This window comes from Rhinopithecus roxellana, chromosome 1 (genome assembly GCF_007565055.1).
Source record: "Rhinopithecus roxellana isolate Shanxi Qingling chromosome 1, ASM756505v1, whole genome shotgun sequence".
NCBI classification, from domain to species: domain Eukaryota; kingdom Metazoa; phylum Chordata; class Mammalia; order Primates; family Cercopithecidae; genus Rhinopithecus; species Rhinopithecus roxellana.
In genome coordinates, this window is record NC_044549.1 from 144,212,271 (window position 1) to 144,237,653 (window position 25,383).

The 25,383-nt window shown below is 38.6% G+C and overlaps 1 protein-coding gene across 2 annotated transcripts in view; it reads left to right on the top strand.

Annotated features, from left to right (window-relative positions):
• The window catches only part of WDR49 (WD repeat domain 49), a 198,749-nt gene that overhangs the window by 163,014 nt on the left and 10,352 nt on the right, over positions 1 to 25,383 (top strand). For both annotated transcript variants that reach the window (XM_030932047.1, XM_030932058.1), the window contains exons 17-18: positions 8,818 to 8,927; positions 13,187 to 13,333. In XM_030932047.1, coding sequence (XP_030787907.1) covers positions 8,818 to 8,927; positions 13,187 to 13,333 — 257 coding nt within the window. The remainder of the gene's footprint in view (positions 1 to 8,817; positions 8,928 to 13,186; positions 13,334 to 25,383) is intronic.

Consider the following 25,383-nt stretch of genomic DNA (forward strand, 5'->3'; position numbering starts at 1 on the left):
GCCAAAGCTAGTGGATCCCATAGTAGATCACCTTTCTGCATCACCTACTAAGGCATTTTTGCAAAATGTTTTAAAACTCTATTTAAGCCTGGAACTACAGTCCTCTACTTCTTTTTTTGTTGTTGTTTTTTCTTTTTTATTATTATACTTCAAGGTCTAGGGTACATGTGCACAACGTGCAGGTTTCTTACATATGTATACTTGTGCCATGTTGGTGTGCTGCACCCATCAACTTGTCAGCACCCATCAACTCGTCATTTACATCAGGTATAACTCCCAATGCAATCCCTCCCTCCTCCGCATAATAGGCCCCGGTGTGTGATGTTCCCCTACCCAAGTCCAAGTGATCTCATTGTTCAGTTCCCACCTATGAGTGAGAACATGCGGTGTTTGGTTTTCTGTTCTTGTGAGAGTTTGCTGAGAATGATGGTTTCCAGCTGCATCCATGTCCCTACAAAGGACACAAACTCATCCTTTTTTATGGCTGCATAGTATTCCATGGTGTATGTGTGCCACATTTTCTTAATCCAGTCTGTCACTGATGGACATTTGGGTTGATTCCAAGTCTTTGCTATTGTGAATAGTGCTGCAAGGAACATACGTGTGCATGTGTCTTTATAGCAGCATGATTTATAATCCTTTGGGTATATACCCAGTAATGGGATGACTGGGTCATATGGTACTTCTAGTTCTAGATCCTTGAGAAATCACCATACTGTTTTCCATAATGGTTGAACTAGTTTACAATCCCACCAACAGTGTAAAAGTGTTCCTATTTCTCCACATCCTCTCCAGCACCTGTTGTTTCCTGACTTTTTAATAATTGCCATTCTAACTGGTGTGAGATGGTATCTCATTGTGGTTTTGATTTGCATTTATCTGATGGCCAGTGATGACGAGCATTTTTTCATGTGCCTGTTGGGTGTATGCATGTCTTCTTTTGAGAAATGTCTATTCATATCTTTTGCCCACTTTTTGATGGGGTTGTTTGTTTTTTTCTTGTAAATTTGTTTGAGTTCTTTGTCAGTTCTGGATATTAGTCCTTTGTCAGATGAGTAGATTGCAAAAATTTTCTCCCATTCTGTAGGTTGCCTGTTCACTCTGATGGTAGTTTCTTTTGCTGTGCAGAAGCTCTTTAGTTTAATTAGATCCCATTTGTCAATTTTGTCTTTTGTTGCCGTTGCTTTTGGTGTTTTAGACATGAAGTCCTTGCCCATGCCTATGTCCTGAATGGTATTGCCTAGGTTTTCTTCTAGGTTTTTTATGGTATTAGGTCTAACATTTAAGTCTCTAATCCATCTGGAATTAATTTTTGTATAAGGAGTAAGGAAAGGATCCAGCTTCAGCTTTCTACTTATGGCTAGCCAATTTTCTCAGCACCATTTATTAAATAGGGAATCCTTTCCCCATTGCTTGTTTTTGTCAGCTTTGTCAAAGATCAGATGGCTGTAGATGTGTGGTATTATTTCTGAGTACTCTGTTCTGTTCCATTGGTCTATATCTCTGTTTTGGTACCAGTACCATGCTGTTTTGGTTACTGTAGCCTTGTAGTATAGTTTGAAGTCAGGTAGCGTGGTGCCTCCAGCTTTGTTCTTTTGACTTAGGATTGTCTTGGCAATGTGGGCTCTTTTTTGGTTCCATATGAACTTTAAAGCCGTTTTTTCCAATTCTGTGAAGAAACTCATTGGTAGCTTGATGGGGATGGCATTGAATCTATAAATTACCTTGGGCAGTATGGCCATTTTCACGATATTGATTCTTCCTATCCATGAGCATGGTATGTTCTTCCATTTGTTTGTGTCCTCTTTTATTTCACTGAGCAGTGGTTTGTAGTTCTCCTTGAAGAGGTCCTTTACATCCCTTGTAAGTTGGATTCCTAGATATTTTATTCTCTTTGAAGCAATTGTGAATGGAAGTTCATTCATGATTTGGCTGTCTGTTTGTCTGTTACTGATGTTTAAGAATGCTTGTGATTTCTGCACATTATCAGCTAAAGGAGATTTTGGGCTGAGATGATGGGGTTTTTTAAATATACAACCATGTCATCTGCAAACAGGGACAATTGAATTCTTCTTTTTCTAACTGAATACCCTTGATTTCTTTCTCTAGCCTGATTGCCCTAGCCAGAACTTCCAACACTATGTTGAATAGGAGTGGTGAGAGAGGGCATCCCTGTCTTGTACCAGTTTTCAAAGGGAATGCTTCCAGTTTTTCCCCATTCAGTATCATATTGGCTATGGGTTTGTCATAAATAGCTCTTATTATTTTGAGATACGTTCCATCAATACCGAATTTATTGAGCATTTTTAGCATGAAGGGTTGTTGAATTTTTTCAAAGGCCTTTTCTGCATGTATTGAGATAATCATGTGGTTTTTGTCTTTGGTTCTGTTTATATGCTGGATTACGTTTATTGATTTGTGTATGTTGAACCAGCCTTGCATCCCAGGGATGAAGCCCACTTGATCATGGTGGATAAACTTTTTGATGTGCTGCTGGATTCAGTTTGCCAGTATTTTATTGAGAATTTTTGCATCAATGTTCATCAGGTATATTGGTCTAAAATTCTCTTTTTTTGTTGTGTCTCTGCCAGGCTTTGGTATCAGGATGATGTTGGCCTCATAAAATGAGTTAGGAGGGATTCCCTCTTTTTCTATTGATTGGAATAGTTTCAGAAGGAATGTTACCAGCTCCTCCTTGTACCTCTGGTAGAATTAGGCTGTGAATCCATCTGGTCCTGGACTTTTTTTGGTTGGTAGGCTATTAATTATTGCCTCAATTTCAGAGCCTGCTATTGGTCTATTCAGGGATTCAGCTTCCTCCTGGTTTAGTCTTGGGAGAGTGTAAGTGTCCAGGAAATTATCCATTTCTTCTAGATTTTCTAGTTGATTTGCGTAGAGGTGTTTATAGTATTCTCTGATGGTAGTTTGTATTTCTGTGGGGTTGGTGGTGATATCCCCTTTATCATTTTTTATTACATCTATTTGATTCTTCTCTCTTCTTTATTAGTCTTGCTAGTGGTCTATCAATTTTGTTGATCTTTTCAAAAAACCAACTCCTGGATCCATTGATTTTTTGGAGGGTTTTTTGTGTCTCTATCTCCTTCAGTTCTGCTCTGATCTTAGTTATTTCTTGCCTTCTGCTAGCTTTTGAATGTGTTTGCTCTTGCTTCTCTAGTTCTTGTAATTGTGATGTTAGAGTGTCAATTTTAGATATTTCCAGCTTTCTCTTGTGGGCATTGAGTGCTATAAATTTCCCTCTACACACTGCTTTAAATGTGTCCCAGAGATTCTGGTATGTTGTATCTTTGTTCTCATTGGTTGCAAATAACATCTTTATTTCTGCCTTCATTTTGTTATGGACCCAGTAGTCATTCAGGAGCAGATTGTTCAGTTTCCATGTAGTTGAGCAGTTTTGATTGAGTTTCTTAGTCCTGAGTTCTAGTTTGATTGCACTGTGGTCTGAGAGACAGTTTATTATAATTTCTGATCTTGTACATTTGCTGAGGAGTGCTTTACTTCCAATTATGTGGTCAATTTTGGAATAAGTGTGAAGTGGTGCTGAGAAGAATGTACATTCTGTTGATTTGAGGTGGAGAGTTCTGTAGATGTCTATTAGGTCCACTTGGTGCAGAGTTGAGTTCAATTCCTGGATATCCTTGTTAATTTTCTGTCTCATTGATCGGTCTAATGTTGACAGTGGGGTGTTGAAGTCTCCCATTATTATTGTGTGGGGGTCTAAGTCTCTTTGTTAGTCTCTAAGGACTTGCTTTATGAATCTGGGTGCTCCTGTATTGGGTGCATATATATTTAGGATAGTTAGCTCTTCCTGTTGAATTGATCCCTTTACTATTATGTAATGGCCTTCTTTGTCTCTTTTGATCTTTGATGGTTTAAAGTCTGTTTTATCAGAGACTAGGATTGCAACCCCTGCTTTTATTTTGTTTTCCATTTGCTTGGTAGATCTTCCTCCATCCCTTTATTTTGAGCCTATGTGTGTCTCTGCATGTGAGTTGGGTCTCCTGAATACAGCAAACTGATGGATCTTGACTCTTTATCCAATTTGCCAGTCTGTGTCTTTTAATTGGACCATTTAGTCCATTTACATTTAAGGTTGATATTGCTATGTGTGAACTTGATCCTGTCATTATGATATTAGCTTGTTATTTTGCTCATTAATTGATGCAGTTTCTTCCTAGCATCGATGGTCTTTACATTTTGGCATGTTTTTGCAATGGCTGGTACAGGTTGTTCCTTTCCATGTTTAGTGCTTCCTTCAGGGTCTCTTGTAGGGCAGGCCTGGTGGTGACAAAATTTCTAAGCATTTGCTTGTCTGTAAAGGATTTTATTTCTCCTTCACTTATGAAACTTCGTTTGGCTGGATATGAAATTCTGGGTTGAAAATTCTTTTCTTTAAGAATGTTGAATATTGGCCCCCACTCTCTTCTGGCTTGCAGAGTTTCTGCCGAGAGGTCTGCTGTTAGTCTGATGGGCTTCCCTTTGTGGGTAACCCAACCTTTCTCTCTGGCTGCCTTTAACAGTTTTTCCTTCATTTCAACTTTGGTGAATCTGACAATTATGTGTCTTGGAGTTGCTCTTCTCAAGGAGCATCTTTGTGGCGTTCTCTGTATATCCTGAATTTGGATGTTGGTCTGCCTTACTAGGTTGGGGAAGTTCTCCTGGATGATATCCTGCAGAGTGTTTTCCAACTTGGTTCCATTTTGCCCCTCACTTTCAGGCACCCCAATCAGATATAGATTTGGTCTTTTCACATAATCGCATACTTCTTGAAAGCTTTGTTCATTTCTTTTTCCTCTTTTTTCTTCAGACTTCTCTTCTCACTTCAGTTCATTCATTTGATCCTCAATCGCTGATACCCTTTCTTCCAGTTGATCGAATCGGTTACTGAAGCTTGTGCATTTGTCATGTATTTCTCATGTCATGGTTTTTATCTCTGTCAGTTCGTTTATGGCCTGCTCTGCATTGATTATTCCAGTTGTCCTTTCTTCCAGTCTTTTTTCAAGATTTTTAGTTTCTTTGTACTGGGTACGTAATTCCTCCTGTAGCTCTGAGAAGTTTGATGGAATGAAGCCTTCTTCTCTCAACTCATCAAAGTTATTCTCCCTTCAGCTTTGATCCATTGCTGGCAATGAGCTGCGTTCCTTTGGAGGGGGAGATGCACTCTTATTTTTTGAATTTTCAGCTTTTCTGCCCTGCTTTTTCCCCATCTTTGTGGTTTTATCTGCCTTTGGTCTTTGATGATGGTTACGTACTGATGGGGTTTTGGTGTGGGTGTCCTTCCTATTTGTTAGTTTTCCTTCTAACAGTCAGGACCCTCAGCTGTAGGTCTTTTGGAGATTGCTTGAGGTCCACTCCAGACCCTGTTTGCCTGGGTATCAGCAGCAGAGGCTACAGAAGATAGAATATTGCTGAACAGCCAGTGTACCCGTCTGATTCTTGCTTTGGAAACTTCGTCTCGGGGTGTACCCCGCCGTGTGAGGTGTGGGGTGTCAGTCTGCCCCTAGTGGGGGATGTCTCCCAGTTAGGATACTCAGGGGTCAGGGATCCACTTGAGCAGGCAGTCTGTCCATTCTCAGATCTCAACCTCCATGTTAGGAGATCCACTGCTCTCTTCAAAGCTATCAGACAGGGTCGTTTGCATCTGCGGAGGTTTCTGCTGCTTTTTGTTTAGCTGTGCCCTGTCCCCAGAGGTGGAGTCTACAGAGACAGGCAGGCCTCCTTGAGCTGCTGTGGGCTCCACCCAGTTTGAGCTTCCCAGCGGCTTTGTTTACCTACTTAAGCCTCAGCAATGGCAGGTGCCCCTCCCCCAGCCTCGCTGCTGCCTTGCAGTTAGATCACAGACTGCTGTGCTAGCAATCAGGGAGGCTCCATGGGCGTGGGACCCTCCCGGCCAGGTGTGGGATATAATCCCTGGTGTGCCGTTTGCTAAAACCCTTGGTAAATCACAGTATTTCGGTGGGAGCTACCTGATTTTCCAGGTGTTGTGTGTCTCAGTTCCCCTGGCTAGGAAAAGGTATTACATTCCCCCTTGCGCTTCCCAGGTGAGGCGATGCCTTACCCTGCTTCAGCCCTCGCTGGTTGGGCTGCAGCAGCTGACCAGCACCAATTGTCTGGCACTCCCTAGTGAGATGAACCCAGTACCTCAGTTGAAAATGCAGAAATCACCCATCTTCTGTGTTGCTCACGCTGGGAGCTGGAGACTGGAGCTGTTCCTATTCGGCCATCTTGCTCCACCCCTCTTCTGCTTCTTTATCTTCATCCATCACTTCTCTTCTTGAGAATATTTGCCTTGTTCCAGTCCCTTGTGCATTTTCAGAGTAACCACTCCTGCAAATGTCAGATGTCTATCTGTGAAAAGAAAGCAATAGATTGTTGACTTTATTTGTTGTGATTTCCAAGAGATGCTCTCCTACCCTCTGCCTACTTTTCTCCCTCTGTGGATAAAACTCTTTAGTGGAAATGGGCAAAATGTTTTGCTTTGATTTAGATTCCACAGGATGAGATAGTTAGAAAAAAAATGGTCTGAAAACAGGGAAGAGTTTAGTGTATTTTGGGAAAAAAATCAAGGTATGTTGTTAACTACTCTAAAGGGGAACCTCTTTACTTGTGCCCCCCCAATCTTTTGCACATGTTTACATGAATAATTCTTTTCTAGAAAAAGGTATATTCTTAATCCAATAACTGCAGGGCCTAACTGTACTACACTCCATGCTTTCAGTATCCAACACCAACTTCTTATTATTGTAGATCCCCTTACTATCTTAAAATGCCTCTCTAAGGATATCATTATTTCTTGTCTTGAAAGCTTAAATAGTGGCTAAATACTAATTCTTACTCACATGAGATGGCATATGGCAAGGGATGCCATTCCAGTGCAATTGGGGAAAAACTGCCCACTTACCCAATCACAAAGCTCTCCTGAAAGGAAAAAAAATCTATAATTCCAAGTAATTTATGTTGATACTCGCCTGATTCAAGGAAATCATGATTAACTACCTCACCCCATGCCCTCTTAAATGTGCGTTGTGCTTGAAAACTTGCTTCCAAAGAGTAGCATATGGAAAAAGGGAAAAAGTAACCGTACAGTAGCTATTGTAAACATTACTAAAAACTTGGCAAATACAATAGTGGCCAGGTAATTGAAGTTAACGTTAACCATGGAAGTCAGGTTGATAGCATGCACACTTGGTTTGATGGGATAAGAGCAGCAGTTCACCTCTGTTGCTTTCCTCTCAACAACTCATAACCCCAGTCTCACCGTGAGAAGAATATCAGACAAACCCAAACTGAGGGATATTCTACCAAAAAAATCTGACAAGTATTTCTTAAAACTGTCAAGATCATAACAAACAAGAAAAGCCTCAAAAATTGTCACAGGCCAGAGACTAAGGAGTTAGACAATAAAATATAATGTTGACATTACAGAAAAATGACATTAAGAAAAAACTAGTAAAACTCTAATAAAATATGGAATTCAGTTAATAGTAATGGTGCTCTGAAGAGACTAATAACAATTTTTGGCAATAGTAATGTACCAATATTGATTTATTTATTGTGACAAATGGTAGTGTAAGATGTTATAATAGGGAAAATTGGTTGAGGGGTATACTGGAGCTCTACTAACTTTTCTGCAAATCTAAAACCTCTAAAATGAAAAGTTTATATATGAGAAAGCAATTAACACATTCCTACTTAAAGCCATGCAAATAGCATCTGATATTAAATTTGAGAGAGATATATAGACTTTTTACTTGTATTGATATTTTAAAATCTTTTAAAATTGGAAGATACAGTAAAAATAGGGTGAAGGAAACAGAAAACTGGAAATGAACATTACTTGAATGCTATTATTTATTAGGCATATTTCTAAACTTTCATCCATCTTATCTCCTTTAAATCTACAGCAAGAGTCCCATTACATTGAGGAGAAAATTGAGACTGAAAGTATGGGAAACAACTCAGGGTCTTATAGCTACAAAATCCATAGAAGATATAGAATAAAAGTCAGGGAGTGGAAGAATGGAAAGGAACTATAAAGCACTGAGGGATGCAGGGAAGGGAGGCAGAAGGAAGATGGTGAGTCAAGATCCCCAGGACTGTCCACAATTTTGTGATGATGGATATGTTTTCTGGCATGGTGCTCTGAAGAGACTAATAACAATTTTTGGCAACATAACTTATAGCTGTTAAGGTTGAAGTCTATGAGAGTGAATTTTAAATAGATTTGAGATCATTTTCTATTTTCTCACAAGATTATATACAGCTATGTAATGATTTTATTTCCCATGTTTTATTGATAAAAATTCTTTCTATGGATTCAAGTTACACTAAAGTTTTCTTATAGATTCATATGAGAAAGCCTCAAAAATACTGAACTTTTTTACATTTTGGATGCCATAACCATAACTAAAGATACATGCCTAGCACTGAATAAATAAGCTTTCACACAAAGCATTGATGCTTACTTCCCATTATGTACTTTATTAATAAGACAAGGATAATGTATGTGTTTCTGTAAAATTTTCTTCTGAATAATTTTTCTCTAACCTTGTTGCTATGGGGACAGGGTCTTTCCTTGATTAGACTCTTGGACACTCTGGCTCTCACTCTTTTCTATTATCACCTGGCTAGCAGGCATTTTATTAAAATATATGGCTTGATTAGTGTAAACAAATATCACTACTTCTGTTCACAGGAATAGATTTTTTTTTTTTTTTGGTCAAAGATACATCTAGCCAGAAAGAGTCTCTTCATCCCAGTGGTTAATAATGTATTTCATCATGAATTATTTTCTTCCAGTGTCAGACCATCAGAAGATACAAATTTAGGCATAAAATATAAGGAAAGAAATACCTGCATGAAAGAAACACAAAAACCTTATTATGGTGAAGTTATAAAAAAATCATTCAGTAAGTAGTCTCTGTTGTTAATGTATTTTTATGTTATTTAATAGATTAGTGTGAATACAAATGGCTACTCTGTGTGTCGGGAATGTACCTATTCCTTAATAAACATGAACGTAATGTCCTGTGAACCCCATTTAACAAAGGAGAAAATTGAGGTACAGAGACATTAAGTCACCTGTCCAAGGCCCCACAGAATACTAGCAGAAAAAGTGTAAGGTCTAAGTCAGTGTGTTGGACCACTCTTGCATTGCTATAAAAAAATGCCAGAAACTATATAATTTAAAAAAAAGAGGTTTAATTGGCTTACAGTTCTGCAGACTGTATAGGAACCATAATGTTGGCATCTGCTTGGTGGAAGGTGAAGCAATAGCAGGCACATCACAGGGTGGGAGCAGGAGCAAGAGGGAGTGGGGGAGGTGCTACACACTTTAAACAGCCAGATCTCTGAGGACAGCACTAAGCCGTGAGGGATCCACCCTCATGACCCGAACACCTCTCACCAGGCCTCATCTCCAACACTAGGGATTACATTTCAGCATGAGATTTGGGCAGTGACAAGTATCCAGGGTATATCATTCCATCCCTGGCACCTCCAAATCTCATGTCCTTCTCCCATTGCAAAATAAAACCATTCCTTCCCAATAGTCCTCCAAAGTCTTAACTCATTCCAGCACTAACTTAAAAGTACAAAGTTCAAAGTCTCATTTGAAACAAAGTAAGCTTCTTCCACTTATAAGCCTGTAAAATAAAAAACAAGTCATTTACTTCCAAGATAAAATGGGCGGTGGGGGGGCGGGGGGGGGCGGGGCGGGTGAGATAGGCGTTGGGTAAACATTTTCATTCCAAAAGGAGAAATTGGCCAAAAGACAGGGGCTATAGGCTCCAGGCAAGTCTGAAATTCAGCAGGGCAGTCATTACATCTTAAAACTCCAAAATAATCTCCTTTGATTCCATGCCCACATCCAGGGCACAATGGCACCAAGGGTAGGCTCCCAAGGTCTTGCATAGGTCTGCCACTGTGTCTTTGCAGGGTACAGCCCCTGTGGTTGTTCTCATGGGTTAGAGTTGAGTGTCTGCAGCTTTTTCAGGCAGAGGATGTAGCTGCCAGTGAATCTACCATTCTCAAGTGCGGAGAACAGTGGGCCTCTTTACAGAGCTCCACTAGGAAGTGCCCCAGTGGGGAGTCTGCATGAGACCTCCAACCCTACATTTCCCCTCTGCACTGTGCTAGTAGATGTTCTCTGTGAGGGGTCTGCCCTGCAGCAGGTTTCTTGCTGAGCACCCGGGATTTTTTTTTATATTCTCTGAAATCTAGGTGAGGCTGCCAAGCCTCCTTCTCTCTTGCACTCTATTTACCTGCAGGCTTAGCATCACATGGAAGCCACCAAAGCTTGTGGCTTACTCACTCTGAAGTGGCTGCCTGAGTTGTATCCGGCTCTTTGAGCCACAGCTGGAGCTGGAGCAGCAGGGATATGGAGAACAGTGCTATAGTCCTTGTAGGCCTGTGGGCCTGTGATGGGAGGGGCTGTCTAGAAGGCCTTCAAGGCCTTTTTCCTGTTGTCTTGAATATTAGCTCTTGGCTCTCTTTTAGTTATAAAGATCTCTTTGGCAAATGGTTGCTCCAGAGCCTGCTTGAATTCTTCTCCTGATAATGCTTTTTGTTTGTTTGTTTGCCACATGACTGGGCTTCAAATTTCCTAAACATTTATACTCTGCTTTTTCTTTAAATATAACTTCCAACTTTTAATCATTTCTTTGCTCCTACATCTAAGCTAAGCTATTAGAAGCAGCCAGGGAATATCTTGATGCTCTGCTGTGTAGAAATTTCTTCTGCTAGATACCCTAAATTATCACTGTTAAGTTTAAGCTTCCACAGATGCCTAGGCCAGGAACACAATGCAGCTGAAGTCTTTGGTAAGGCATAATATGGGTGACCTTTGCTCCAGTTCCCAGTACGTTCTTCATTTCCATCTGAGACCATGTCGGCCTGTACTTCACTGTGCACATCACTATCAGCATTTTGGCTACTACCATTTAACCAGTCTCTAAGAATTTCCAAAATTCCCTTCATCTTCCTGTCTTCTGAGTTCTCCAGACTCTTCCAAGCTCTGCCGATTAGCCAGATCCAAAGCCACTTGCACATTTTTAGGTATCTTTTTAGCAATGCCCCACTCTTAGTACCAATTTTCTGTGTCAGGCCATTTTTGCATTGCTGTAAAGAAATATCTGAGACTAGGTAATTTATAAAGAAAAGGGATTTAATTGGGTCACCATTCTGCAGGCTGTACAGGTATGGCACCAACATTTGCCCACCTTCTGGTGAGGGCCTCAAAAACCTTACAATGATGGTGGAAGGTGAAGGGGAAGCAGGCAATATTACATGGTGAAAGTAGGAGCAAGTTAGGGGTGGTGCCACACACAGTTAAACTACCAGATCTTGTGAGAACTCACTCACTATTGCAAAGACAGCACCAAGGGAATGGCACCAAACAATTCATGAAAAATATACCCCCATGATCCAGTCATCTTCTACCAGGCCCCATCTCCAACACTGGGGATTACAATTCAATGTGGGATTTAGAGGGGACAAATAACCTAACTGTATTAGTCAGAAAATATGTGTGAAGTACCTAATACAGTTCTAAAAAAAGAGATGGCACCAGAATTTTTATTCTTTCCCTTAAGTGTTTAAGAAATGAAGATGAATAAAAACTATTTTTGCTCTCAGAAATCCTGAAGCCACACAAAACAATGTATTAGTCTAGTTGTTGACTGACCAGAAAAGAATTATAAGACCAGTAACCTAAAACAAAGGAATCATTATTATACTAAGGTATATTGTTTAGAAACATAGATGAGAATCCTTCCTGAAGCTTTATTTTATATTAAAAATATGTTACTTACTACAAAATAATCTTTTCAACTTTTGTCCAAGGGAATGTCACATTTTCATAGAGCAGATATGTTGATTTCTAAATTTCTGATGAAATTTTGCTGTAAAAAGCTGCCTAATTATTTGTTAACATTCAATGCCCATTTATCAAGTAATCTCCACAGAGTTTTTGTTAGGTTTACATGAGATAGAGATGTAAACACTTTGACTACTGCCTGGCATATTACAGCAACCAATACAATCTTATTAGTAATGTTGTTATTGTTATACTTTGGAGCATAACCTTTGGGATTAAACATATTTCAATTTAAGCCCATGGTCTGCTATTTAACAGTTATGTGAACTGAGACAAACTACTAAAGCATCCTAAGTCTCAGTTTCCTCATCTGTCTTAAGGGCACAATGATACCTTACATGTTGTAAAGATTTCTTCTTTAATTTGACATAGCACATTAAGTTTTCAAGGAGTGGTCCCTGGCCTAGCACCATAATCATCAACTGGAACTTACTAGAAATGGAAATTATGGGACCCTCATCCCTGCTTTCCTCCATTAGTCAGAAGCCAAGGGGGTCACACAGCAGTCTATGTTTTAGTAAGCCCTCCAGGTAATTCTGATGCCTGTTATAGTTTGAAATCCACTGACATAAAATAAGACTTGTTCCATAGCAGCTGCTGAATATGGATTAGTTTCCTTTTCTTAGGTACTGAGCCACCATCATGACAAAAACCCAGTTCCTACCTTCACAGAACTAACAAAGAAACATAAAATTATATCTCAAATTGAGCTTCTAATAGATTTCCATTCTATTATCCAATTATTACATGAAGCACAGAGAATTTGTTTTCACTTTGTTCAAGACTTTGCCTTTAAGAACATGATTAAAATAGATTTCTATCATCTCATTGTGTGCATAATAAATACAGTAACACAGCTCTGGTTTATTTGATAACATTATTTAAAAAGTACCTGCCAATTCAAAATTTTAGATGTTTTGTTAAACTAAACACTGAAAAAAATAGATTCCATTTCACAAAGGATACAATTTTCTTGTAGATAAAAGAAAAACTGGAGCTTTTCCAAAATTGCAGAATATTCATTTTCAAGGAAAAATAGCAGAAAAATACAAAATAAAAAAAATGAATGGGAAGCCTTGAGTTCCTTTTGGTTCCTTTGAATAAAAAGCACTATGGATTTATTTTGGACAGCTGTGTTTATAGGGTTTGCAGATCACTGCAGCTGTACCAGCTGAGTAATAGGAAGGTTAAATTTATAAACGTTAACTTGGAAATGTGCTAGCTCTTTCCAAGGAATTAATGATATTGTACTCTTTTTCTCCCTGTCTTCCTCTAAAACCTGCTGTGGTGAAGGTGCATTTAGGTCATTAAGCATTGGAGTCCTGGAAGAGCTGCCTGAAGTGAATAAACCTGCTTTCCTTCTAGACCCTGAGAAATACTTTAGGAAAGAGCCAGAGAAGGAGCACCCCCAAATTCCAGAGGCCCAGTCACTTTTTGAAAGTAAGTTCTCAGCCATCATACACCTCTACTACCCCTCTTCATGAAACTTAATCATTTAAAAATAGAGTAGAAAAGCATGAAAATAACAAGTGTTTGCCTTGTAGGTTGCCGTGAAACAGTGTGGTTTCACTGTTAAGATTTATAGTTCAGCTGCTGATCTGTGCTCTCAGATAGGACAGCCAACAGGCTGGGATATATGAAATGAATATTTTTATTTTGTTCCTTTTCTGAAGTTAGAATGCCAGGAACACATATCCATGAATCTTCCATGGATGAGAATCTCTCTCCCCAAATAACCTTAATTTTCAAAACCGATGCTGGAGGAAGCCATCATAAGACCACTTTTAGAACACAGTGTCTGGCAATCTTGTTTTATTTTCATGTGAAACACTCTAAATAGAGACGACTTAAAATGTATTGTCTTAAAGTCTTCCAGCTGCAGAGCTAGGCTAATGAGATGAGAAGACAAGAAAGCTTAAGTTAGAAACTATAAGTGAATGATGTCTAAAGATATAGAAACAAGATGTACAAAATAATTCTTTATTTTTCAGACCATTATAGTCTTCTGAGTTCTTAAAAGTTTGAGGAATAATTCTGTAGAAAAATTCTTCCAGCCAAGAAGGGTCCTGTGGGAGAATAGGTAACACAACCTGATTCTCAGTGAAGCGCTCAGAAAGCATATGGACACTGCAGGGAAAGCTCATTTAAAATAATCAATAAAAAGTTCAAGTTTTCAGCTTGTAAGAATCAGAAAAAATCAGAATTAAACTAAGCCGTCTGAGATCTGTGGTTTCAAAACTGTTAAAATCCTCTGAGCTGGGGTTCAGCATCATCCTTGAGAAATAATAATGTTTGCAGTAGAAAGATGTTTCCTTATATCCATAGTTAGGGAAGTTTAAGAGTCTCCTCTTTGCTTTGTGCCCATGGAAAGGGAGAACAGCTGGTCAACATTTTTGTTGTTGTTGAAATTCTACTTATAGGCAAGGTACAGCTGTCATACTTCGTTACTATAGTTTACAGTCTAATTATCAGGTTTTTTTTTTCTTTTTTCTTTTTAAAAAAAAAAATTTCTTAGAATTTCTCTTTGCTTGCACTTGTGTGGGTAATCTATGGTTTCTGCTCATTTCTCTTAAAAACGAAGCCAGAACTTTAGGGCCTTTTTGCAGGCTCAGAAAATGATACCCCAAAATATGCCACTTTGGCATGTTAAGTGCTTTGAATGAAGTGGATTGAAAGGCCTCATAACCAGTCTCTCTTATCTTCTCCTGCTGTCTACCCTGCTTTTCCTTTCAAAGTTCAGGGAGGGTTTCTCTCTGAAATTCCTTTATCTGACTAAGGAGGGTTCTTCCTAAAGAAATGCAACTGTATTGAACCCCCTCTCTAGGAAATCATCAAACAACCAGGAAATGTTATTTATCAGAGGAGAAATTAAAAGTCATCACGACATCCAAATAGGCTATTGCCTACTTTTCTGGAGAGTGCTCTAAAATAACTCTTTTTTAACCTAAGAGACTACCTGCATAATAAGACAACCTTTGTTCACAGTGCAGTTCTACCCCTCACCTTTTAAAACTTGTCATCAGCTCCCCCAGAGCACAAAGAAACTTTGTCCCAGGCTATTTTCTGTTCCTTGGGCTCATTCATTTCCCCTAAAAAGTATTTACTCTTCCTGTAAAATTGCCTACCCCTCTCACCCTCCCTCCTCCACCCTGCCGTTTGCCATTTCCCTCTTCTCTGTGAATAGGGTATTTAAACTTCAACCCTCTGGCCCTTCTTTGAGTCTCATACTTTGGGGGGTTTTCATGCACATGTGTACATTAATAAATTTGTATATTATTACCTGTTAATCTTCGTGTTTTCAATTTACTTCAGTAAGCTCAATTGCCCAACCTCCAGAGGGAAGGTTTAAACTCCCTACAGCTCTAAATAACTCTTAGTGTGGCTGATAAGGATTTCAGTCTGTCATCCCATCATTTTTCACCAGGATGATTCACTTTTAAGAATGAAATGGGGGCTGGGCGTGGTGGCTCATGCCTGTAATCCCAGCACACTGGGAGGCCAAGGCGGGGGGATCACGAGGTCGGAGATTGAGGCCATCCTGGCCAACATGTTGAAACTCTGTCTCTACTAAAATACAAAAAATTAGCTGGGCATAATAGTACATGCCTGTTGTCCCAGCTTCACAGGAGGCTGAGGCAAGGGAATCTCTTGAACTCGGAAGGTGGAGGCCAAAATTGCACCACTGCACTAGCCTGTTGGGGAAAAAAAAAGAGAAAGAATGAATATGGGAAGTAATTATCTTGTCCTTGTGAGCCACAAACAGACATGAAACAGGAACGACCAGTAAAAAAAGATCCAGACATAGGACAAGGTTGTAAAGATAGTCCAGATACAGGTATGCATACAGGAAGAAACCAAGACAGAAAATGGAGTCAGAATTGAGGCAAGATGAATAGGTGACAAAGAATATGCAAAAGCTGGAAGAGAGAAGCGAGAGAGACAGGTAATGAGAGCAGCAAAGACCTCTCTTCAGTGGGTGAGAGTTCCTGCTTCTATGAAGAATCTTTTATATAAGCTGTGGCAGAAGGAAGCCACACACGAATTCTTCATATGGGCAGGGAAGATGTGTGGGTGAAGAGGTGGGGTTAATGGCTGGGCAGAAATAACCAAAATACCCAAAAGACTCTAATAAATTTTCAAAGAGAATTTTTTTCCCCTGGATTTCTAATTAAAATTTCCTGTAACTTCCCCACGGTTTTTAAAAGATGTTTTCTGTCTTTTGGTTTTTTATTTTCTTTCTTCAGTTTTTCTTCCTTTACTTCCCTGTCTTGAAAGTATTTCTTCTTACCTGCTTTTTCTGCAAGTGAAAATAATTTTCTTTTAAAAGCTTCACCAACTTGTGAGAGAAACAGATGCAGATTATTGATGACATAGGACACCACCAGTGAGGTTCCATGAAAATGCCAGGAAAAAAGTTTGACTCATTCTGACTGGAGCATGGGAAAGAATTCAGTCACATTCGAGCTGGGACTTAAAGGATGAGTAGGTCAAAGATGAGGGAGAAAACAAGAAAACAGTGAGGAAGGACATATCAAGGTTGAGGAAAGAGCAGAAGTCAAAATGAATCCAAGTTGGCTACAATGAGTGACTTCAGGTATTGAGACATTAACTGAGTTTTACACGTGTTAGTAGAGGTAAAGTAAAATGTGTTTGGAAAGTGTTAAGTTTGAGGTACTGGTGTGCCATTTACCAATAAAGTTCTGGAGGATTGAAGCAGATTATATATACACTCTGTGATATCATAGAGTCTTTCACAAGCAGATACTGAAATAATGTTTGTTCATTTTTGTATTTAGCTTTTCCTAGGCTAGATATTGCATATGGTAGCATTTGTGCTGGATGCTGAAGATGCAGAGATAATATGTAGATACCCAGCCTTCAGAGATCTTGACATCGAAGTGGAGTGGGGAAATAGATAAGTAGACAAATAATTACATTCTACAACAAGGGCTATGATAGAGATACATACTGCATACTATGGGAACACATGAAAATCCAGAGATGACTTTTCAGGAAAACCAGAGTATACCCGAACTAGATGTTAAAAGTTAAGTTGCTATGAGCCAGGTTAAAAAAAAAAAAAAAAAAAAAAAAGCGAGGGATGATACTCTGGTAGAGGAGTGGTATAGGCAGCTCTAAGGTGGTATAAATAATATGGTGTGCTAAAGGAGTTACATGTAGTTGCCACTGGCTGGGTTCTAGAAGGAGCTTGAAGAAAACGAGGCTAGACAGGTAGGTGGGGGGCAGACCATGGAGCATCTAGTAAACTATACTAAGGACTTTGACATTTATTTAATCAGAAGTAGGGAGCTATTGAAATATTTTAATCATTCTGAATTTTACCATTTTGTATCCTATATTACCTCTTCAATGTTTATATTTATTTGTATTATTCTTAAAGTGATTGTTCTAGAAGTTACAATGCTTTTTCCTGTGCTCTTTATTCCTTCTTGTGGCACTAGGCTTTCATCTGAGACCATTTTCCTTCAGTCTGAAGAATTTTCTACAGAATTTCTTAAAATATGGGCCTGCTTGTGAATAATTTTCCCAGCTTTTACATGTCTGAAAAATGCATTTATTTCATTTTGACTTTAGAAGGTTATTTTCATTGGATTTAAAACTCTAGATGTCAGGGTTGTTGTTATTGTTGTTGTTTCAACTTTTTAAAGTTAACATATTTCCCTGCATCCATAGTTTCTGTTTAAAATTCTGCTGTTAATATTATTGAATCATCTTATTCTGGCTGCTTTTAAAATCTTTCTCTTTAGCCTTGGTTTTCAGATGTTTAACTATGATGAGTCTAAGTACTGTTTTTATGTGTGTGTGTGTGTGTATTTATGCTACTTGGGGTTCATAGAAAGTTATCAAATGCATCTTTCTTCAATTTTGAATAATTCTCAGCCATTATCTTTATGCAAATTATGTTTTATTCTCATTCCTGCTCTCTTCTGTGATGGAATAGCAATTACACATATGTTAGACTGTTTAATTATATCACAAATGTTTTTGATGCTCTTTATTAAAAGTGGAATTAAATAATGGAATAAATAAAATGGAAAAACATTTTATTTCCTGAGGTAGGCTTCAGTTTGTATATTTTATATTGACCAGTCTGCTTTTAGACACATCTAATCAGTTCCCAGTTTCAGATTATACATTTATGTATATCTGAAATTATATATATACACACATATTTATATACTTTCAGTTTTAGAATGCCACTTGAATCTCTTTTATACAGACTCTAGTTCTCAGTTAAATTTTTTTCATCCATTTTGTTCATCTTTTCTCTCTGCTTTTGAAACATGTTTATAATGGTAATTTTTAAAGTCCTGGTTGACTAACTCCAATATCTGGATAATCCTTGGGTTGCTTCTAATACATGTTTTTTTCTTCTTGGTTTTTAGTCTCATTTTTCCTGCTTCTCTGCAAGTCCTGTAATTTTTTATTATATGACAGAAAATTTAAAAGATCTATAGACACTAAAATTAATATTTTCTCTCAGAAATGGTTCACTCTTTCCTTAATTCAGCAGAGAGAATAAGACACTGATGACCTTAATCTAATTAGGACTTGAGCTGGGTCAGTGCTGAGGTACAGGTTTAGTTAGGCTTAGTCCACTTCTGATTTCAAATGTCTGTTTTAGGTGTCTGCTTTTAGTGGGGTATTGTCTCCCACGTACTGCAAAACTGCAGAAAACATTAGTCTGCATTTCCAGTCCAATCCACAGTCTCCCACACCACCCCAGGGCTCAGAGAATGTCCTATGGGAAAGACGGGCCAAACTCTGACATTTCTCTAGATTCCAACACATCACACCAACCCACATAGCCATCAAAATGCTTCCAAATTTACTTTCCCATGATAGAGTCTCTCAGTCGAATGCAGGTCTGTTTCTTAGCAATGCCCAAACATAATAAATCCTCAGAAAGAAGAAAATACTTGGCAATTTTAGCTCATCTAGGAAGGGCCCTACCATCTCTGGAATTAGTTATTTTGGTCATCATTGCTTCCACAGCCTTCTGATGGCTTTAAACATATCATTTGTAATTTATCTTTTTTTTTTTTTTTTTTTTTTTTTTTCTATCTGGTGCAGTGAGAAAGATAACCTGCAACTACCTATTAAATCCTATGGAGAAACAAAATTCCTGTTGAAATGTTTAAAACAAAGCATCATGACCAGATTTGCATTTTAGAAAGCGTTCTGAAAACTGTGGTAGATACATTAGTCTAATGGGGCTAGACTGAAGGCAGCAATATTATAGTAATGGGAACTTGTTGTGTGCAGTCAGCTCTCTGCTTTTGAGTCATCGTTTTGCCTTCTACTATTCATTTATATCTGAATAAATTATTCACCCTATTAAGTCTCAGTTTATTTTTCATCTGTAAAATTGGGATAATGATGCCTGCCTCTTGGAATTATGTGGGTTGATTATAGTGCGATAGCTAGCACGTTAACCATTCACTAGATGATATCTATTACGATTTTGAAGATGAGGAAAACCTAGAAGGGAAATAACTAGCTTGAGAGACATTAAGGAGGTTGAATTTAAAGGATTATGTACCCAATAAGAGATGAATACCTGTATGTCGATCAGTCTTCTAGTTTGGATAACTATGTTGAAGTAAAAACACTATCACTGAGAGAGGAAATACAGAAGAAGATGATATAGAGTTAGAAAATGACATTAGTTTCTAAGATATGTTGAGATGGAGGTGACTATGGGACACTTATTAAAGAAAGCTGACACTTTTCCAAGAAACTAGCCATCATAGAAAGGAAAAAGAAGTGATAACTGAAAAGAAACCATAGTTGATAGGCCTGTTTTAGAATTAAGTTCAATATTTTTCTTCTGATTTTATTTTATTTATTTATTTTTTTTAGTCTGTCTTTTTTTTTAATAAATTTATTTATTTTTTTATTATACTTTAAGTTCTAGGGTACATGTGCATAACGTGCAGGTTTGTTACATATGTATACTTGTGCCATGTTGGTGTGCTGCTTGATTTGTTTTATGCGACCACCAGGGCAGGCGCCAGAGAAAAGGCAAGTAGGCAAGGTAAAAAGAAACTTTATTAGCTAGCCAATGTGAAGGAAGAAAGGGCGAAGTTCACCGGTCTCCCGCGGTGGAGGCCGAGGAAGTTGCCCGGCGTTCTCGGGCGAGGTTCCTAGGTCGGCATATGAGGAGGGGGCCGAGGAAGTTCCTGCCGCGTGCCTGCCGGAAGGGGCTTTTCTGTCTAAGGCTTGGGAGTGGGAGGGCAATAGGTGGGACACGGGCGTGTGTGTGTGTGTGGGGGGGGTGTTCTGTAGGTGCGGCCAGGTAAGTCTGGGTCTCTTGAGATTGAGGTCACCTGGCACATGCTCGGTTCATCTGCATCTTCCCCGGAGCGAGCTGCATTTTCCCACGCGGGAAAGTTGGTGAGGAAGAACCCGGAAGTGCACCATCTTAGTCGTCTTTGTCCTCTCCCCACCGCTGTCCAGTCACTGCTTTCTTCTGATTTTAGATTTGATGCATGCGTATTATAGAAAATTGACTAGTAAGAAGTAAGCAGAACTCTAAGGAATATAGGAATAGGAAAATGAAAGAGCAGCCACTACTTCCCAGGCCTGAGATATATTGACCAAGGAAGAGTCCCACCCATCCCAGGGCTGCCTCACTGAATGGCAAACCCACAGAGATGCTGTATGTGGAACTTACCAGAAATCTACCACTAGGGTTTCAGGAGAAACTATCCATAGGAAGGTGCTGTTTCTCAGAACTTACTGCAAACCCATTAAGAGGGTACAGGGGAGGCTGTTCACACAGAAGAGTAACACAGTTGGCCTCTTGCTTGCCAAGGATATTATGGAAAACCATTCATGGAGTGGTACCAGATAGGTGGCATACTGCTGACAGGGGGAGCTGCTAGCTCTGGGTTCTGGAGAAGCCTTACCTGGGTTGCCGGAGTCTGGTGTTGGAAAAGCTACTGCAAGAGCTTGGTACTGGAGAAGTCATCCTATAAGAGCCTAGTGCTGGAGAAACTGCAGGGCAGTTTCTTGGGAGAGGAGCACAGAGAAACTGGAACTTGGAAGACAAATCCATTTCTCCCCCAGTGTCTCTCCATTGCCCCTTAGCCAACAACATGCCAGCTAGCAAAGGAGACATTGTAGGCTTGAGTCTGTCATCACAGAGCAGGCATCAAAAAGTTTGGGCAGTACATTGATAACTGGCATATTCTCATCTTATCTGCCCCTTCCTGCTTGTTCTCCACTCCTGGTCCTTCTACATCACGTTAGGACCTTTAAAATTACAGTTTTATCCCCAGTAAGTTATAAGGTGTAACGGTTGTCTTTGGGGGTGGGGATGGGAATTGCAATTTATAAAGAGAATAAACCATGGAAATGATAAAGGTATAAAGACAAAATTTTAAGCGTAAGACTGGTTTCAAAACACAGTTCTACTACTTGCTAGCTTTCTAAACTTAAGCAATTCAAGTAAACACTGTGTGCCTTAGTTTCCTCAACTGAAGATAGGCTTCATCTTAATTATCATCATAATGTTTCTGTGAACATTAAATGATGTAACCCATGTGAAGCCCTTAGCACAGTGCCTGATACCTAGTAAGACTTGGACACATTTTATTTACTGGTAATGTCCTGTATTATTATTCAACTAAATAGTTCTACAGTGTAGGAATTACTATTCCCCACATTTTTTATATGAAGAATTGTGGCATAAAGAATTCAAATAACTGACCTAAGTTCACATAGATAGTAAAAGTAGAGCCTAGATGGGAATGCTAAAAAACTGACTCAGGTGTTTATGCTATTAATATTTCTAAATGCAGCCTCACCTGTTCAAATAGTATTCAAATCAAATTCCCTAGTTGCTTATTCTTGCTCTTATTTCTAAAACCAGCCATTTTACTGTATTATCTCTTTTTATTATTTTCATTTAAAATTGTTCATCTCCTTTTCAGAAGGATAATGCTGAATTTAAAAATCGTTATTATAAAAGAATACTTCAAAAAAACCTCAATTACCAATATATTTCTCCTGCACACTATCATTACAGAATCTACCTTACGTCTTTGTACTGCATTTTACCCACCTTGCTGCAATCTCCATAATTACTTCATGCATAGGTTATTTGGCAATTGTACAATGAAGTCTCACTTTCAATGTCCTAAACTATCACTTTGGAACTTGGGACAGTTTTCAAACACTTTAAAATCACCAGGTGATGTTTTAGCCATACCTGCTGGGTTTTTTATGTCCTTTGGTATTCTCTTTCTTTCCCTTTCAACTTGAAACATCTTTCTTCACACTTTCCTTTTAGCTTTCAAGTTGTTCCCAGTTGGTTCTTAAACAGCTTGAAACCCCTCTTTGATATGCCTTATTCAAAATCCTGGAAGCTACTTAGAACTGGCTCTATGTGAGGTTTTGCCAGTAAATTCCCCAGGACCCATTCACATTGTATCTGTAAAATCTTTAAATCTTGAAACAGTGTGGAGAAAATGCTCTATTAGTGATACTTCGGGTGAATTGTTTTGTTGTAGCTGTTGTTCTGTGAAAGAAAAAGTGTATGAAACAAAGGGATGGTTTTATTCAGCCTACTGCAGTACGGAGAAAGTTCATTAAACAGGAACATCTCAAAGACAAGAAAGGAGGTCTGAGCTTTTGTAGAGATAGGTAGATGAGGAAGTCATCTATGTTTCTTATAGGACTCATGAGGAAGGAAAGAGAGGGTCTTAGAATATATGAGAGGAGAGGAGTCCTTTGTGGTTAGCTGTTTCTAGAACATGAAAGGGTAGAGAGATTTCTTAAATGTCTTCACTTTCCAGGAGCACTGGACTGAGGTAAAGTTCAGCATTGTCAGTCTCATCCACCTTTTGTTTAAGGAAAATGAGTACCTCTCATTGCTGAACAACCTAGAAGTGATCCTGAAGCTCCTGGGTGGGGCAAAGCAGTCTCAGAAATAGTGTCTCATGGGTTCTTGTTGGTGTTGCTCCTACAAAACCACTTGAATTTATATTGTCAGGTGGAGGCAAAGGTCAGCTGTTTTGAAGTCCTGAAGATACTGGGAGAAAGGGATAGCTGCAAGGCAACCGAAAGTCTGTATAGGGATCTGGGATGTCAGGTTTTAGTTCTAGGTAATGTCCTTAGGTGGGAGGGAGAAAAACTGAAAATATTAGTTTGGAAAGTTGTAGTTAAATGTGGGAAAAAAAAACACATAAGATTGAAAAGTTTGGAGAGTTGACAATTTGTGCAAGGTAGCAGACTCCAGTCCAATTTGAAGTAAATCCCAAAAGTGGTGTTTCCAAGGAGAAGAGGAAATCAAATCTCTAGTAGATAATAAAAGTTTGCATATCCATCAGAGACTTGCAACTTGAAAAGAGGGACAAAAATAATTCAAAAACAGTGAACTCAACCAGAATCTAACAACCCAGAAGGGTGTGCTGGAAATAATACATAGGGTTTTATTGAAACATACAATGTTTCACATTAGCCCTTAAACTACAGGTGAAAAATATACACGTAAGCTTTTAGTAAAATCTAGTTTAATGTATCTTTCTTTTAGAATATTATTTTAAATCTAGCACCAGTAAAGAAAAATAATCTTTGATATTATATAAAAGTTCTTTCTTGAACAAATAATTAAAATGCAGGAAGAAAGCATTCATAGATATATACATTGACTATATGATAAACGAGAGATTGCTACACATGGCTTACCTCAGAACCTTTTAGATAGTAAACATCTAGAATGAACAGAAAACTCAGGGGCATTTTAAAAGTAGAAATCCTTCCTATTGCTCTACATTTTTGTTTACATAACACTAAATTATCTCAAAATTCACAAATACAATTCACACATACCAAAAGTTGGGGTCTATAAAACAGAAGTCATTAATATGTGAACAACATATTTAAAAGGTTCAACAGGTCCCAAGCAACCGTTATTTGAGAGTCATATGAAAACTATTGAAGTATTTTGATTAATCATCACCACTCTTTCTCACCAACCAGTTGCTTTGTTGCCTGGTTGTTACCGGATGGTGGCTGAAATAAAAGAACATTTGACAATACTGACCTAGAGCTTAGATTTAGAAATCAGAACCTTGACATCAAGATGCGGGCAGTGGATAGCAGCATGAGCATCACCTGGGAGCTCCTTAGAAATGCAGCATCTCAGGACCCACCCCAGATCTGTTGCATGAGAATTTGTATTTTAACAAGATCCCCAGGTGATTCTTATGCACATAAAAGTTTGATAAATAAGGATGATTTGTCTAGAAGACACAAAATAGGACACAGAATAGGAGGAAGAATGTGAATTAGAAAGGAGTTTTCAGAATGCTGTACACTCACAGACAGGTAGTCATTGCATACTACATTACATAGCTGCCAAGTCCCTTGTTGCCAGGGTATCTTTGTGAGTTTTGCCGCTGTTGTTCAGCTGATATAGTTAGTTGCCAATTAGCAGGCAAGGGAAAGACCAGAAGATAATATATAAACCAATTCTTCTGTGTTGAGATCCTTGAATCATTTTATTATAGAGAAAATGTTTTGGATACTTTCCTGACCACCACATCTTTCCTTTTCATCACTGTGAAAACAGCTTTTGGCTATCATTGTAGCAAACCTCGTCAGGCAGCCAAGTATAAAGAGAAGTGATGAGTATATAAATGTCATATTTTCCCAGGAAGGGAATAGTGAATGTAAGTGGTTACTGATAACACTAGATGTTAATTTTTAAGAACTTGGTTATGGTTAAATGGATGTGTTTGTATATATATGATGTGAAGAATCACCCTTTTATCAATATTATAGGGTCCCCAGGTCTCTGGAATGCAGGGATTCCAAAGGGTGAGGAGTGAGCCAAACCCTTTGCATGCCTGAAAGTTCCTTCATTCATGTGCTCATATATTCAACAAATATACTTTTTGAATCCCTTTCCATGAACCAGATACAATGCTGGGTACTAGAGATATATGGTATACAAAGGCAAACAAAGTCTACTGCTGCTGAATTTATTGTCTAGGAATAGAGATAGGTAATAAGTAAGTAAATAAATAAAGATGATAAGTTTGGAGAGTGATATTGATAAGAGCTAAGAAGAAAATAAAACAAGATAATATAATAAGGAGACATTAGGAAGAACATCAGTGAAGGTCTCTCTGACATTTAAGCTAAATCCTAAGATAGAAAGTTCTACAAAGATTTTGGGCCAGAATGTCCCAAGCACAGGAAACAAGTATGAAGCCACTGAGAACAAAATTGACATGTTCCAGGGACAGAGAAGCGGTCACCGTTGCTAGAATGGAGTGAGGAGACAGGTATCAGATGAGATTAGAGGGTGATCAGGGGTCTTGTCATGTGAGACCATGTTGCCTGGGCAAATATTTGATTTAAGTATAAAGGGAAGCCTTCAGAGGATTTAAAGAGGAATGTGACCTGATGAATCTAGACACAGTGTCTGTTGCTCACTATTCTAAGCAAACTACTGT